The 16,989-nt window shown below is 41.7% G+C and overlaps 1 protein-coding gene across 1 annotated transcript in view; it reads right to left on the bottom strand.

Moving 5' to 3' along the window:
- Sol1 overlaps positions 1-16,989 on the bottom strand; it is a 359,519-nt gene that overhangs the window by 206,194 nt on the left and 136,336 nt on the right. The window contains exon 4 of the mRNA XM_046615171.2: positions 1,635-1,849. Within this exon, the coding sequence (XP_046471127.1) occupies positions 1,635-1,849 (215 nt within the window). The remainder of the gene's footprint in view (positions 1-1,634; positions 1,850-16,989) is intronic.

Here is a 16,989-nt window from a genome sequence, read left to right on the forward strand (position 1 = left end):
AAATTGAATAGAAATAAATGTTGACCGGTATTCGACGTAAGAATAAAAATTTCAAACAATTAGTGTTCCCGGAAATTGACTAATTTTCTTTTCATTACTTAATCGTTTAATTTTGCCTGAAAAAAACTTTGCAAAACGTGTCCCGTTAAGTTTTGTCAATTGTTAAAATGCTGATTCTTTCGAAAATACTGTCATTCTTGAATACGTACGCAGTCTGCCAAATTCCACGTTTTTAGAGACCGTCGCCGTTCTAACTTTACGACAAATGCAACTTTTACTTGCCACCACAGCTGTATGAAGCTCTGGGAAACTTTCATCGGCTTATTCTTCAAAAGTTGAGAAGATTTTTCTAAGACAGCCGACGGATGCAATAAAAGGAATTTTTCTCAGACAGACAATTCGCATTGAGATAAAATATTTCGTTTTTTGTACACGACAATATTGGACATGAAAAAATTGAGACTGAATTTTATTTTCTATACTCTTTGAAATTAAAAATAAATCACGATTATTGTACAACAGATAAAAACTGCAACGTTAAGCGGAACTCCTGCGACGTGTGCATTCAAAGAAATGGGTCACAGGCCCTTTAATGGCCAGCCATCTGCGCATACAGGACAATAGGTACGGTTTTCACGATTTTGGATAAATACAACGTCATTACGAAAGATGCTTAACGGAAGCGAAATGCATTAAATCCATGCAGAACCCTTTCAGCGGCGAGCATCGTCCGCAATATTCACCCGCAACGGTGATTCGGACTAACAATCAGAGCAAAAGCTTCGCAGGTTTGAGAGCTGTGACATTTTCGTCTCGGATTTCTTGTCGGCAAAATTGAAGATCAGAAAGGAAGAAAGGAAAGAAAGAAAGAAAGAAATAAGAAAGAAAGTAGTAATGCTTCTGGGCTTTTAAACTGTGTTTTACGGACGGAATAATAAAAGACTGTGATCTTTTCTCTTTAGTCCCCAACGATTCTCATTCCGATGCAAGGACTGTTCAAATTTACTTTGACAAATGAGACGTGCTCGGAAACGGGCCACTCGATTAAAGCTCTCGAAAGAGAGCAGAAAGTTAATTGTAGAAGATTTAAAATGAGAGCGGCGTCTTATCCGGACATCAAAGTCGAACGCAGAACAGCAAAGATCGGATTTGGGGTGCCTCGGCGTTCCGATTCCGGGCCTCTAAGTCGCGTGATCCTCGAGCTTTATTATCGAGCGGTAAGTCGAGGTGACGTTCCAATAGTAATGCAATTATTCGACGATGCAGTTTAGTGCTGCAGTGTTTGATAGCGAAAACGCGATAGCGGTAATGCGATCAGCGAGTCGTGGGTTAATACCCGTCAGACCGTGTACTGGAAGATTATTGATGATAGTTGGAATGGCAACGCGGTCTATGTACAGCTACAAATTGAATGTAAACTAATCGATCAATGCAGCCGTCCTGGACGTTGATATTGTTATTGTCATGGATTCGCGCTCACTGGCGCCTGTTAAATTACCCGATTATAAACGAACCACGATTCAACAAAGTCTCGACAATTTTTACCACGTACAAGGACCGTAAGGACGCGAAGCTTCGCGCATGTGGCAAGGGTCGAACCCTCGAAAAATAGGTTGGTACTCGAAATAACTCACGTCTGTCGATGAAATGAAAACTGCCGGTAAAGCCAGTCGCATTGGTCGAAGCCCCTTCTGTGTGCAACTCGAGAATAAGCACTGGTCCAGAGCTGTAGAGTTTCGCCGGGATGTCCCCCAAGCCTCCGCATAAAAGACCGGACCAGGGTGTGTACTCGGAGACCCCTTTGCTCTCCAAGTGTAGAAACACCTTGATAAAATCCCCACTCGAACAGCTGAAACAAACCAGAACGTATCACACATTCTGTGGACTCTTGTAGTTTACAGAGGTTGTTATCCTTCGAGGACCCCTTTTACACGTTGCACATGGGAAAAAAGATGCTTCGTAGATCACGTAGAAGGTTCAATCTGACAGACGCTGTCTGCTCATTGATACTTTTCAACTAATCCGCAAGGCAGAAGGCGGAGTGAAGTTGTTAATCCGATTGTTTCTCTCTTTATTTGGTTTAGTTCTCGTCTGTTTTCTTCTATTTTTACACGAGTCAGACGTAATAAAGTTTCAATTATGTTATCTCGGTTCCCGTTTGCTTCGAGCTTTATTTTTTACTTTCATCACTCGGCGTACCCCGGATTCTTCGAGTGGATAGAGTGTGTGCCTGATGGTTATTTGCCTTCATTGCGTGTTTTCGCGAAAATTTGAATGCAATGCCAATCGCCATTGCCGAATTTCTGGTGGACCGAAAACGTATCAATCTCGTAAAATGTATTTAAGCGTCGATTTCCACGTTCTTTTTTTTTTCTTTTCCCTGCTTCTCTCATCCCTTCAACAAGGACTGTATAATAATGGAATCGACCATCCCTCACTCGCACGCGATGCTTCTGCGTCAGTTTCGACGCATATTTCAATCAATCAATATCTAATATTTCACTTGCACAACGGTTCGGTAATTCCAGGCACGACAGAATGTTTAAAGCTACAGAATTGACGGTTTATTTACTCCTCTGCAAATGGGAATAGAATCCAATTATTAGACAAAATCACTCGAAATTTATACTGAATCATGCGCGATGAAAAATGTGACATTTTTTAATTAAATAACGAAGTTTTGAAGTAATACAGCAAAACGAACGGTACATGTTGTAAAACTAAATTCATTATGCCTACATACACACGTCTGTTACACACGTAATTTTGAATACCTAGCAAAGTGCTAACCATGTATCGCGAGTATGAAAAAAGTATGAAATCTATCTAAATTACTTTTGCATCCAAGATGACGAACGATATCTGTAGAGAAAAAGGGCCCAAGTTCTCATTACGCTTGAAGTATAAATTAAGAAATCGTGCCAACTGCTTACTTCTTCTGTATTTATGATGGGATTTAAAATATCCGTAATTCCTATGGGGTCAAAAACGACGGAATAATTTAATACGTCGGTATAGTTTCTCGCTCACAATTAGTATAGAGATAAAGCTAACTTCTCTTTCAGCCCCTCGTATCTAACAACACCCTGTGTAAGCTTGGCCTAATCCACGCCACGAGATAATGCTCGAGTACAGCTATGTGGGCGTAGAACATATACTTATCTCCCCGTATAGCTGTGTACAGGGCTATTCTGCAATCGTGTGCGTAATGCTGAGCGCGTAAATACGACATCAGAATGTTAATCCGGTCTCGGCTTAGCCATTGTTTGTAATTGGTGCACATATACACGGGCGAAGAGGAGCTGATTCATCCCATTTCCTTTACTCAATTTGCATTTTCGAATTTCAAGTGTTTCCGATTACCGTTCGGCGGAATCCGAGCTCGAGAAAAACCCGCCCCTTTTTCTTCTTCGAGATACACTGAAAGAAATCTACACCGGCCTCTCGATTTAAACTGATTCTCTTTCATAATCCAGTTTCATTTTACCTAGTCGTGCACCTGACTTTTCGAGCGTTTTTCAAAAGCCAGGATCACAGAGGTGACTCTCATAATTGTCATACTAATGCAAAACTAGGCGAAACTTCAAAAACTATATCTGAGATATCTTTAATTGGACTGGATTGTAATTTAGAAAAAAAAAAACCACAGCATTATAGTTTAATTAAGATACGTTATAAAAACATTTCCACAAGGTACAAAAGTCCTTCAAAAAAACTCTTTCATTATCAACTTGAGCAGGATCAAGTCCTCATACCATGCTTTTGACGTTTGATCCGCATCTGAGTGTACCGAAACCTTTCACCGTGTCAAACTTTCGCGAAAATTGAATCCCGACTAACGTATAGATCCACGTTTTTTAAACCTTCAGAATATCGTACACAACAATTCGTGCTGAACGTAATTCGGGATCGAATTTACGCCAATAAAAACATAACGCGAAGGAGAATTTCTGCCAAAAGATTGTTAAAAAGTGAGGAAAAAAAGAGAGAGAGAAAAAAAAAAACTGGTCATAACTTAGTTATCAGACGATTTAGATAAACGCGAACTTAGCCAAATCTTGATATTTACATTTGATGAACCTTCCCCTATTTTGAACCGCGAATATTATCAAAATGCACGCCGTTAGACGCTTCTGACGCCGGCTATAATCTCTGGACATGAGGATAGTTGGGATTTCCGAACCCGTGACCCCGGGGTCAGCCTCATCTATCTCTCCGACAGGCCAATTGTCTCCGACTCCTTGCCATCCTGGTCCGCCACGCCTTGCCCAGAGGAGCTCTATACTTCACTTCGCAGCGGGCATACCGAAACAGATCGGCTAATTATACGGTTAATTTCAATGTAGAAACGTGCTGATTAGGACTCGTTTTCCGGCTAAAACGTGATGATTTCAAGGACGGAATCTCGAGATGCGTGACAATGAATTCGTTGCAGAATACAGCGAGTTTTCACGTGGGAAAATTATTTTCCAATATGATAATGGTGCGATGAAAAACGTTTACTTGATCAAACGTGCAAGTATTTCGTAATTAGTTCTTTCCGGTGACTTAGAAATCCTGTTTTCAATTTTGTTGTAGTTAATTCATTGCATCACGATTCGATCAGCTTCGGGAATTGTCTAATTAACGAAAACTACCAAATTCACTTTCAATCCGTATCAAGAACGTCTGTAAAAAAGACTTGCGCCTCGACTTGTACGTATTTGGTTCGCCGATTGATCGAAATTCAGGTTGCACTGTACTCTCTCAACTGCGCAACTACGCACCGGAATCACGAACGAACCGTAAACACCAAACGACGGACATACTCTCGACCCTACTTCGCATAGCACACTGTATCTGATCGAAGTAAATCCTGAACACTTCTCAGGAACAACTCCTCTCACTTTCAAATTCACTTGTAACATTTTTCAAGAAGATTGAATATGAAATAAAAGAGAGCAATCAGAAAAATACAGAAAATGGTTCAAGACAGTGTCAAAAACAGATTATTAATTTATTTTATTTTAAAGTTTATACTTAATAGAATATAAAATGAATCCTCCGTACTCATCGCAAGCCAAAAATTTTCGTTTGATAGGCTAGAGTTGAATGCGAAAAGACAGCACAAGGAGTATAAAATGAAAACGAATTTAATTAAAAACAACTCCTAAAATAGAACAAAGAGGAATGAAAGATATAATATCGGACATTGATGATTAAGATTTGCATGAGAGCGTAGAGCGGATAGAAGACGTTGTATGTTGAAGGGAGATTTATTGTAAATAGTTTACTACGTGTATTATTTAATTTGATCACGTGATTTTTTGTTTTTTAATTCTAAGCGTCGTCGTGAATTTCTTATCGGTTTATTACCTGGTCAGAAGTTAGTTCTCTGCACACACTTCACGGAATTTCGTTTAAACATATTTGAAACCGACTTCTCTCTCCTCCGAGTGTCGCAGGCCTACTGTCTCATTAATCCGCTCAAACCTTCAATCCTCAGTGTTTACTTTGAGTAGAATACATCGTCACACACTTGACTACGGTCATGTTTTTCCTTCACACCATTCACGACCGTTGCCACTAGTTTAAACGATTCTACCCTTGTCCTAAGATTGTCGTCAGAAAAGACTAAGTGAAAAATTGTCACGTAACACGATTCGTGATTGGACCTTTCTGGACCTCAATCTCCATATCTCATAGACGTTGATGGGGGGACAAGATGGGAAAGAGCGAGAGTATGAAGGTTAAGTGGTTACCCGGAAAGCTGCGATGGAATAGCTGAGGCGACGGTGGCTCGAAGACGCCGAAAGAGAGTCAGCGAGGGCCCGAGGGTGTGAAATTATATCCTGCGAGGGTGGAGGGCGGGGAAGAAATGAGGGCTGCAACTCTGAACGAAGATTTATCCCGGTTTTCTAGCCTGCACGGAGGCTCCTAGCAACGTTATAATTCTGACTCACTCCTTCCAGACCTCGACAAGAGGTATTTTTTACCCTCGACCTTCGCCAAAAAGTTACGAACCTAACTGTGATACTTAGCACTGCCGTCGAATAAATTTCAAGTCACCGGATCTCATTTAAAAAGATACTTTCAGCGATTGAACGTTAAAGGACTGACCGTCGTTTTTCCGGAAATTGATCCATTGGTGCCTGTAGGTACCAAAACAGTTATCACCGACATTGGTTACCAAAAACTGGAGCAAATGGTTTCCAAGCTTAAAGCCCAGTGATTTAAAAGTCCGAAAAACTATCGCGCAAGAAATTCAAGTACGGGTAGCCATAATTTGGTAACTAAATCGAGAAGCGTTAAGGTTTTCAAAAACTTTAACTCGATGTGCGTTGAAAAGTGCAAGTGAAGCAAATGGGTTATCATACAGGCTGCGGAGGATGATTAGCGCAGCGAAGCGTGTAGAGATGCGAAAAAATTTGTCGCAAGAAGACTGGCACTTCGAGACTCGTTTTCGCGATAACGCGAGGACTGTGACTGGCGTTACGCCAGACGTCGTCGTCGAGACCCAAGGGACAACGGTGAAAAATCTTTTTCGAATATTACATTTGGAATTTATGCTCCCACGTGATTTCCACGCATATTTTTCGAACCAATCATATCAGGATTGAGAATTTCTCGTCATCAATTATGCACCAGCCCGGAGACCCTTACGGATTATTCTTTACCGAGTCTGTCGAGTGTACATCAGACGACGTTGAAACGGAAATGAAGAACTTCTGAAGCTTACTCAAGAATGAAAAGAGGTTTTCCATTTCACCCTTTTGTCCGCATTGGATTGTTCAAACAAGTACATCAGAGGTAAGAAAATTTTCATTACCTCGGATGAGAAGAAAAATAGAAAGAAAAATATCAGTCCTAACCCTGAGGAGGAATCGTGAATCGTGGAAAATCCTGCTGCGATAAGGTTGAGAAAGGATGGCTGGCTTTTATCTTCCGCGGGTTTTTAAACCTTCGATTTTGTGTGTATAAGCTAAATCGCTATATCTCCCTGTGGTTTCACTCCACCTTTTTGCAGCTTGACCGTTGTAAGGGATTTTTCTCCGAAGATTCTCTATCTGTATTTACGTGCCGAAGTTGGACACTCCACTGCGTGATTCTATCTTCATAAATTATACTCTAGAGAGCAGCGGAGAGCTACCGAACCAAAAGTTTCAACTTTATGGTTGCATTTCGAACCTCCTATATTGGTTTTGGCTTTTACGTTACGGCACATCCTTCACGCATCTGACGAGCACATCTCTGTGTTAACCCTTTCCAGCACAGTAGATCATCGATGATGTTACGCTTTTTTTCTGTTCGGTGTTTGCGTATTTTTCGAAATTATTAGAGGTGAACCCGTTATGTATTTTCGTATCCAAGCACATTCTCGATGAAAATCGAAGACCGAATGAATGAAAAAAAAGTCACTCATTCTGCACTTCGTCGTTGCGATGGGTGTTTCGATGCGTAGCTGAGGTTTTCGGACTCGTTGGACAAGCCCAGCTTTTATACCCGACACCATTGATTGACGGGCGGATAATCCGAGTTGAATATCGAAAAACGGATCAACGCGAATCTCGCGCATTGCACGACGGCTAATATTCGACGTGAATATCAGCGATTAACTATGCAGAGTTTTGATTAAGTGAAACGTATCGGGCCGTCAGTCTCGGGTGAATCGAGTCAGCAGCGACGAGCATCGCGAGGCAGAGAACATTTGAAACAAATCGACTCTCTTGCTCGAGACGTAGGATCGTCGGGTAGAAGGGTTAGCGGAGTTTCGCGAAACGCTTACACGCGAGTAACTAGAGGATACTTTGAGTATCTGTATCGTCTGGAGTGTCGAGTGTCGAGGAAACTCCAGCTAGAATTCCAGAGTCGCAAATGGCTCGGTCGTTTCGGGGTAGCACAATCGAAGTTGCGATTGGACGGTAAGTGAGAAGTTGGGTGGGGGTCAAAATCCCGAAGGACCAAAAAGTCGACTGGTCGAAGACCCGGAATTTTCCAAATACGAATTTTAAAGCAATTCCCACGACCAGCGTATCGAAGTTGTAATTATCGCTGAATCACCCAGTTGATTAACTGTTTTCCCGAATGTTCGTTCAACCAAACGCTCTCTCATCCGAAAAAGTATTTTCGGAACAATCCGCATTCCGAATGACCAGAGCACTGAATGTGGAGGTACAGAAAAATGATTGTTCCGAAATTAAAAATTGACAGCGGCTATCGCTTCGAACAGCCGCAAAACCGAAAAATTAGTCGTCGACGATCAAAGTTCGGAAAGAGCAAAATCACGATTCGCAAAATGCAGAAGGGCCAGAAAGTCAAAAGGCTGCAATACGGTTGTCATGGTTACGTAGACTTTGCTAAATGGCACCAAACACCGGCCATCGGATACGCGTGTCGTTGCAGAGAATATATGGGTTTATGACGTCATCCAGCCTTTCGGCATTTCGGCTGTCTTCAGCGGGATCTCAAATTCAAATGAATTTGAAGTGTGCAATGGATGTGCAAATGAAAATTATGCACAGTTAACTCGGTTGTATACTCATAGCCAACCTTATTCACCTCGAGGCTCAGTTTACAAATTTAGTATTCCGTGTCGTACGTATCATTAATTATGTACATTAGTTTCTTAATGAAATTTTACAACGATGAGCCCTTTGAGAGTATCGCGGTGAAAGTTTCGGATATAGACTGGAGTTTCTCAACGCTTTGTTGCTCCGAAATGTCGTTTTTCCAATATGATTAGCATTGTACTTTGTAATATCCATACATTGTTTCTATTACAAGCTTAGTGACAGGAATATTCTATTACATTCGCAGGCTGCTGTTGGATCGAGTTTGATCGAACCAGGCCTATGAATTAATTTCATATTTTCTCAAACACGCAGATATATTTCCTGTACTTGAGGTCTAGTGAAACCTTGACTCTTTGCTATTCCAACGGTTTTTACATAGCGCCTAGCTTATTGAACCCCCGCACTCTTGCCACTATCAATAAAATAACAACAACAGTGAAAACCAGCCTGTATTATTCATCAGGAAACATCGGACCACCTTTTGGATCCGGATTAATCTCCGGTCAGAGACTGTATGTGACGAGATCAAGCCTCATATTACCTCCTGAATAAAATGCCTCCAGCGATCGAGCTTTCCTCTCGACAATCGGGTGGGGACTGCGGTTAGCAACAATTCTATATTGCCGTCACGTGTGGGACAAGTAACAAGACTATGCAGGATTTGTTAATCCCCGATACGTGGTGGATAGATATTCGAAGGCCTCGCATGGTGTTCAAACAATCTGATTGGAATGGACATTTAAACCCGCGTCTATGTCCATTACACGTAACCACGAGAATCTAGAACGTGTTTATTTTATTCTCACGTTGAAACACTCTTGTACCGTGCAGCAAGTGCATGGTTCAGGTTATTCGGTTTCACCCGAGTTCCGGTAGACTCGGAGAGAGCTTTTAGAGGTGATTCCATTAGACTTTCGTGGTTTGTTTTGCCGGTATAAAGACGCCGCGTCCGCTGCGCTCTGAGGTTCTCGAAAGAGGGAGGCCAGGTGAAACGTTGAATTCCCCACGTGTCGAGGACGAATTGCCCGACGACACTATAGTCTAACGTAAGGAGGGCCGTGAAACTTCGTAGGAAATGTCGTAAAAAAAAAAAAAAAAACAAACAAGAAGTGAAACGAAACGAAACAAGAGAAATTCTGAACTCGAAAAGTTTTGTCAAAAGTTGATTGTCACTCGGGAAAGGATGTGGGTAATATTACCACCTCAATTCTGCAGGCATTTTCCGGGGCCCGAGATTAGACGAGACGTCGTCGATTCTCAGTCCTCTTCACTTTCTCGAAAAAAAAAAAAAAATTCGGAATAATCACGAGAGCTTGGGTTGTGAAGTTTCCGGGTTTCGTGTGATCGTGATTGAAAATCCATCAGCATCGAACGTCCCAGAAGCACCATTATATCGATCTCTACCAACTTGGCTGGGTGCTTCAAGGAACGTTTGAGAAATCGTCGTGAATTCCGGTAGATCAAGGAAGGTCGTTGATTGGGATCAGATAATTCAGAGATCCTCTCCCATCGGCGAGATGAGAAGCGTCTGCCGGAGAGTGAGAATTAGGAGAGGTGAACGTCGTGTATGAGGGAAAAACCGTTGCTGACTCAGCACCGTTTCACAGCCGTGCCGTATGCAACGGATATGGAATCGTATTTTCCCCAAAGACCGGCTGACTAGAATCTACAGTGAGTATGAACTCCACGATACCTACGAAACGGTACGCCAACACCGATGTTGAAAAAACTGTCATCGTCTGAATTTTTCAATCTTCTACAGAACCTTCAATTTCAGGATTCTGCAAACCAAATTCGGCAAGGTGATTTTCACGGTCTACATACCGATAGACGTGCCTCTGAGATGAGAGTAAGTTTACGTTAAGGTAAACAATTTCGTGGATAACCAATCAAGCGCCGAGGGAATATCAAAAGTCACCAAATGGTCCGATTTCTTCGCACCGAAGGAATTGAACTTGGCAGGTTCTTCATCTTTAAATTCAAAGAACAGTTTCTCCCGTGGGTAACTATAAGTAGAAGAGTTCGTTACACCGACGCTGGCGGTAGGATTACAATTGCCGAAGTATCGAATGGTGCTGGATCCTTCAAACCTTACGAGGCTTTACAGACGTAAACAGCATGTTTCACCATGTAATGCGCGCAGGCAGCGGTGTCGTACGGTGAGTATAATAATTGAATCAAGCAGTCGCTCTTCCTGCGTTCCTGAGATGAGACAGCAGCTCGCACCACTCATGTACTTTAAATTGAGTTCAAGATTAATTTATGCTTACATTCAATTTATGGGCTGATGTTCCAACGCCTCAACTTGAGTATCAATCACGCGACAGAAATTCCATTTAGTTCGGATGGTACCAAAATCCGCCGAGTGTTTTCACGTCTACTTGCGCGCATGACAACGTTTCGAAACACATCCATATTTTGCAGAAAAGTAAGAAAGAAAATAAAATCATGAGGATTTAGCGGAATATTCGCACTAAAGGAAATTTATAAAAAAAACATATTATAATTGGATTGTTCGCAATGCCCAGAACCATATGAATATAACGTACCAGTTACACGGTGAAAAATAATTAAAGTAACGCTATTATCTCCCTTTGTTTTCCAAGAGACGGAATGAACAACTGTGTCACGTTACAAGGTATCGACTAACGCAATGGACAAAGGATCGCAAACGGGAAACTTGAGTCTATGAAAAACCGTAAAAGCTTGGTGAAAATTAACAAATAAGTCAGTATGACGATTTTTTTTTCACCTCTTCACTCCATTTCCGAGACTTCGAGTGTCCAATTTTAACGTAACAACAACTGCGACGAGTGGAGATAGAAACTCGTATTATTACATAGACCATAAACTGATGTTTATTTCCTGCCTAATGGCGTTGCCGTAACCACAACCACACTCGTTATCAGGTAGTCAGCGATGGATGCGTCGCGTCTCTGGCTAATTTGAGTACATGAATTCGGCAAGGTTCGGGGAGCCGTGGTGATGTCGGAAGGGGCGAGCTGGACTCTTAATCTTTATTTTATCCCCTAGGTTCGATCTGTTACTCGAAGGGTCGTACTTCGCTCGAATCTTCGACTACCTGCAATAAAGACTCGACATCCTTCTTCGCACCGTCACGCAAGGCCGGCAACGCGTTGGAAGAGAGTCGTGTTCGAGTGGAAGGGATCGCGAGTATATCGGAGAGCGAAGGAACCCTCGTTCATTTCGCATTTTAGATGAATAAATGAATGAGCAACAATTTTCCGGGATCGTGTATCTCTCGGTTGCTTCCACGCCAGGCACCGTCACCGATACTTCATCCTCCCACTGTGCCGCAGTTTGACAAATGGTCTACCTCTGTGTCCAGGCGAGAAGCTCGAGCGAAACGTCTCAATATCGAAGCGATGAATCAATGCTGTATCCTGGCTCTGTAGATCGACTTGCCGGCAAATTTTCTTCTTTACGAACATTAGGTAAACTTTTAACTCTCGCAGCCTCCCGCTATCTTTACGCAGAAAAAAATGACGCCTCGAACCGTGTTTCTCAAGGGTTGAACCCCGCTTTCTCGCAATTCTCAAGTATCGCCGTAACGTTTATCGCGCGAACGACGAATCGGTTCATCTCGGAATTACGACGCTGGATGGGCTGATGGGCACACCTACGTTACAGCTTTCAGTCGACTGTCGCGATCGCCTTCGTTATGGTCCAGCAATATGGCGAATAGTCCAGTTAAAATTATTATAACCGTAAAGCGGACAGTGCGTGAACCTTTACGGTGTGATGGAGGAATTTTTAACTTTCAAGTTTAGTACAAGGTCCGAGGAAACTGCCACGTCAACTCGGATTTCTTCAGTCAATCTCGATACCCTGATGTTACAAATTGCTGTACGCGAACTAACGGTTGATAATAAAATACTTCATGCGGACGGAAACGTTGACCGTCGCCGCGTTGTAAAGATATGAGGGAATGTACCGAAAACATTTACAAGTTATACATTTTTCAGTTTTTTTCTACTCTCTGAATAATTCTGATTAATTGCTTACGCTGTTCGTCGATGGTAATGTTTTGAAAGTATTTTTTCACAAAGTTGTTCAAATTGTAAAATTCTTTCTATTTCGCTTGGATCGAATATCAAAATCGCCGGTATGCAGTGAATCTTATTCTTGGAATTTTTACGATTTCTCGAACGGTAAAAATCGACAAGTAGCAAACTCAAAGGCGTCGACTGTAACAAAAATACATCAATTTTATTGATCGTTTATCGAAGAAGAGGTTCAGCACCGCGAATGTCGTCACGGCTGAAATTGATTAGAAAATAATATCATAAAAAAACTGGAATTTTGTTCTTCAACACCTTTTCACGATGAACAGTGGTATCCGCAACGAACAGAGTTTGGGGTAAAAACGACGACGACGAATCTCCAAAACAGCGGAGTTTGCGAATTTTATGGAAAAATAACAGGTAAAAGTAAAATCCAGCAAGTTACAAACAATCTCCAAGAGGCTTGGGCGGTGAGAAGAGTGGGCAAGTCGACAAAGGAAGCTCGATACACAAAGACGGGAGGCCGTGCGAGCTTAAAGTAGGGAGAAGAGCCACCTTAAAACATTGATCTTTACACGCGAAGCGAGCGGCATCCATTGGGGTAGCTTTACGTTCTCATAAAGCTCCATTGTTTAGCTCAGCTCGCATTCATAAATCTCTATTGTCATGCTGAATACAACCCGACGATGTTCCGAAACCGATGTAGGCTCCAGTTCAGCGCGCTGGTTGAATGGGTTGACTCTCGATATATGGATCCATGTGCAGCAATGACGAGCTCGCGACGCCGCAAACTCAGGATCAAAATTATCAACCTCTTCAACTTGGTTGATGGATATCCGCTTTACGATACCAGCGTCGTCATCTTTCCTGGCAAAAGTTGTACCGCGGTAGCAAATGCCGATTAGTGCGCGCGAAAAGCTGCCAAGAAATAGGTACAAGCTTTGACGACGATTCTTACGAAGCCACTGTGGATAAAAATTCAAGTCGACTCAGGGTTTGATATTGTTAGGTTAAACCCTCGAGAGGATGACGTCGTTGTGGCAGATCGCCGCGTTCTAATTGGAAATTGAATTTGAACTTGACTTGAATTTCGAATGACTTCGCAGTTCGGCTTGCTTCTACTCAACTAATCCTTCATATGTTTTGATCCATGAAGTTGTAGTTTGTAGAAAAGTTTTTCAATCGAAGTGCTTTGGAGTCGTGGAAACTATTGCACTATTATTATTTTCACGTAATGCAAGGTCATCACTGGATTGTATAAACAAAAAGGCTATTTTTGATGTAAGGATTTCACGTAATATTATATCATATTCTGCATAACGTCGCACGTTTATACAACAATTAAGAAGGATTCTATGGAAGCAATTTCGAGAATTCATCATGAATTTCAGCAAGCAAACATTACACTTACAATTAGAACCTATTTTACTAGCTAATCTAGTGTCAGTGATACGATTTAGAATGTGTGGCAAAGATGATCCAAAGGGTTAAGTTTCAAACGTTCAAATAAAGAAGCTTCAAACGCCATTCCAACGTATTACTCGTGGCCTCAAGTTTTCCCGAGCAAAAAAGCTCCCTCGTTTTGGAGCTTCATTGCATATTCCAAGATTTTATAACGAGCATCGTATTACTTATGAAAATGATTGTAACAAAATATACTGAACATATTCGGTATTAGTAATAATGGTAATACTTTTAGAGGGTCAATTTCTCTGAAAGACCTCATAAAAGTTACGTGCAGAAGCTTCGTGTAATAGCGATAAGCTTCGGGCATCGCGCAGAGAGGGAGATCCTCTTTAAGGCGCGTCGTGTAGCAAATTAATTAAAGCTCCGTGCAGTGAATTAAAATTCGCTCCAAGGACTGGAAAAAAATTATCAATTACGCACGCCTCCCATGCTAAGCTCGAATTTACTAGCGTTCATAGATGTGCAATTTTCCACTTCTTATACCCAGGAGTTGTTTACGATAATATGTCTGCACACGAAGTATCAATCTACACTGGAAACAATGAATATTTACATTTTCAATTTAAAGGAATTTCTTTTTTTCTTTCGTTACGTAGTCCAAGCCATTAAGGTTACCTATATTATTTCTCGTCACTTTTGCTTTTCATCTATCAAATATCGACTGACTCGCATTAGCGTTTTTTTAATATTGTAGATAAAAACGGTGCGCAATGATGAAAATTTCGAAATAAAACTCCGGCAAATCGCGGCATTTTTCATCCAAGGCTGGAGATTTTATGGCAGGTAGTATAAGCCGTTGATATATTATATCGTGAGATCAACTGTGTGGAAACGCACCGTCGTCCGTCTGAGGGCATAAAATCTCTTACGGCAAATTTCGCTGGATGATCGTCTCTCGCTGCCAATTTCTTCGCTAAAAGACGAGAGCATGGTTGAAACCCCGATTTTCACACCTCCGCAGTCGCCTCATGAGGTTTGAGGTGACAAAATACTCCGACAACTTTTTCACTTTCACTTCTTTATCAGATCTCGCGATTATACCCACACGGATATTCGCGTTTGAAAATTGCAGCAATTATAATCGTCAGTGGTGAAGATCGGCAAATTCTAATCGGTCAAATCTTTGGTTAGTATCCAGAATTTGAAATTTAATGATCAGAGATATTAAGAGAATAGAAGTCACGAATTAGAAGAGCAATTTCGAGCCGGAGGTTCATCCGACTCAATGCGACGAAACTAATTAGTAGCGGAATTTCGTCTGAATACAAATTAGAAACGTACAATTCTGAATGTAATTCCATCTGGTCACGCATGAGAATAGCGATCATCAGTCACAAAAGTACTCCAGTTTGCCTGATTGAAATGCGTACGAGTAGATTGTTTATAATTTATCTCTGTTACTCTGGGGGAACAAAAAACGTTTACCCGAACACGATGTACATTTGTTTGATTAGGAGTCATGAAAACAAATAGAAACTCATAGGGTTCCGAATATACGTCATACGTATGTATCGTGTTGAAAGGATCGCACGTAATTATTTATCGGTCACCGATGGCAACACAGCGACTACAATAATTGCGCTGCACGTGGGTATGAAATTTGATCGAAAACGGCAAATTGCGAAAGCACGTTCGAAGGTTTTTCACTGCCAGGTGTGAAATTTGACACATGTGTTTTTTTCTCAAAGTGAGTTTACGCGTGACAACGATGCTTGCACGTTGAGCCAGGGGGTACAGCTGTCACGAGTAAACAACCGGCGAAACAAAGTATGAGCCCAGAAAAACAAGCTCACATTAAGGAAATTTGTTAGGGAGTGGTGCAGGATAGAGAGAGAGAGAGAGAGAGAGAGAGAGGAGTGAGGAGTGGCGGAACAAAACGTACTGAAAGTTTTTATCACCAATTTGTTCCGCAAGTTCTCCTCGAGAACTTTATCAATCGCTTCGATTGAGTAAATGCTTGTCAAATGTCTGAGCATCTTACGAATGAACGAAGCGTGTCAATTGCTGAAGAATTCACCTCCTTGAGTTTCTATAAAAATTCTCACCGAGTTCTGTGATTGTTCAAGTGCAGAAAAGAAGGAGAATCGATTCAAGCATTTCTACAAGCTTCGATTGAGATGTGGACGAAACGTTTCTTACTCTATCCCAGCAAGTTCATCTCAAGTTTGTGTAACTTTGAACGTACGAAGTGGATGAACAGGCAGTTGGATTTTTATTTTATTCCAGTCAACTTCACATGGTTTTGGCCTTCATTTTTCTTATACTATTTTGCTATTCCATAAAAGGAGTTTCGTTGCCGCTAATTATAAGACTTATAATACGCATGCGAGAACTTTTCGAGAGCGAGAAAATATTGTTCAAGGGAATGAGGAACGGAGTTCTTTAAAGCTTGATAATCCTTTCTGAAACACAATGAAATACGATCTCGTTTGTACTCGTCAACATTTCCTTCCAAACTAAAATCAGGAACTATTAAACGTGCATTTCAGCCATCTACTCTAAAATCCTTTGCAGAACACGTTAGAACGACGAACCGGACGAACACGTGTCAAAAATTTGTTCGATTCAGACGAATAGCGGCAGCCTAAGCTTTCCTCCCGTGTATGAATCACAACCAAACCTGCAGATTTACAGAGTGAATTCAGTTTCGGAGCAGCAAATTGAGCTTGAGAAATACCTAGCAGAGCCTCGCTTGCAGACTGCAGCTTTCCGCATCTGTCAGAATCCGGCTCCGCGCCGTTCTCCGTGTGGGCTAAACAAATCAGAAACTCGCGCTAAACTCAGATGCAGAGAATACGTCCATGCATGGCAGCTAATTAGCTCGCTCGGCTAATTGTTCGGGGATGATTTGTCGGCGGAAGGATCTTTCAGCTGGTCGAGCGTAAGCTTTGCACGATCGTAACGAGACTTGAACGTAAATCTGTTCATCGCTCTTCCGCGTGTGT

This window comes from Neodiprion pinetum, chromosome 1 (genome assembly GCF_021155775.2).
Source record: "Neodiprion pinetum isolate iyNeoPine1 chromosome 1, iyNeoPine1.2, whole genome shotgun sequence".
Classification (NCBI taxonomy): domain Eukaryota; kingdom Metazoa; phylum Arthropoda; class Insecta; order Hymenoptera; family Diprionidae; genus Neodiprion; species Neodiprion pinetum.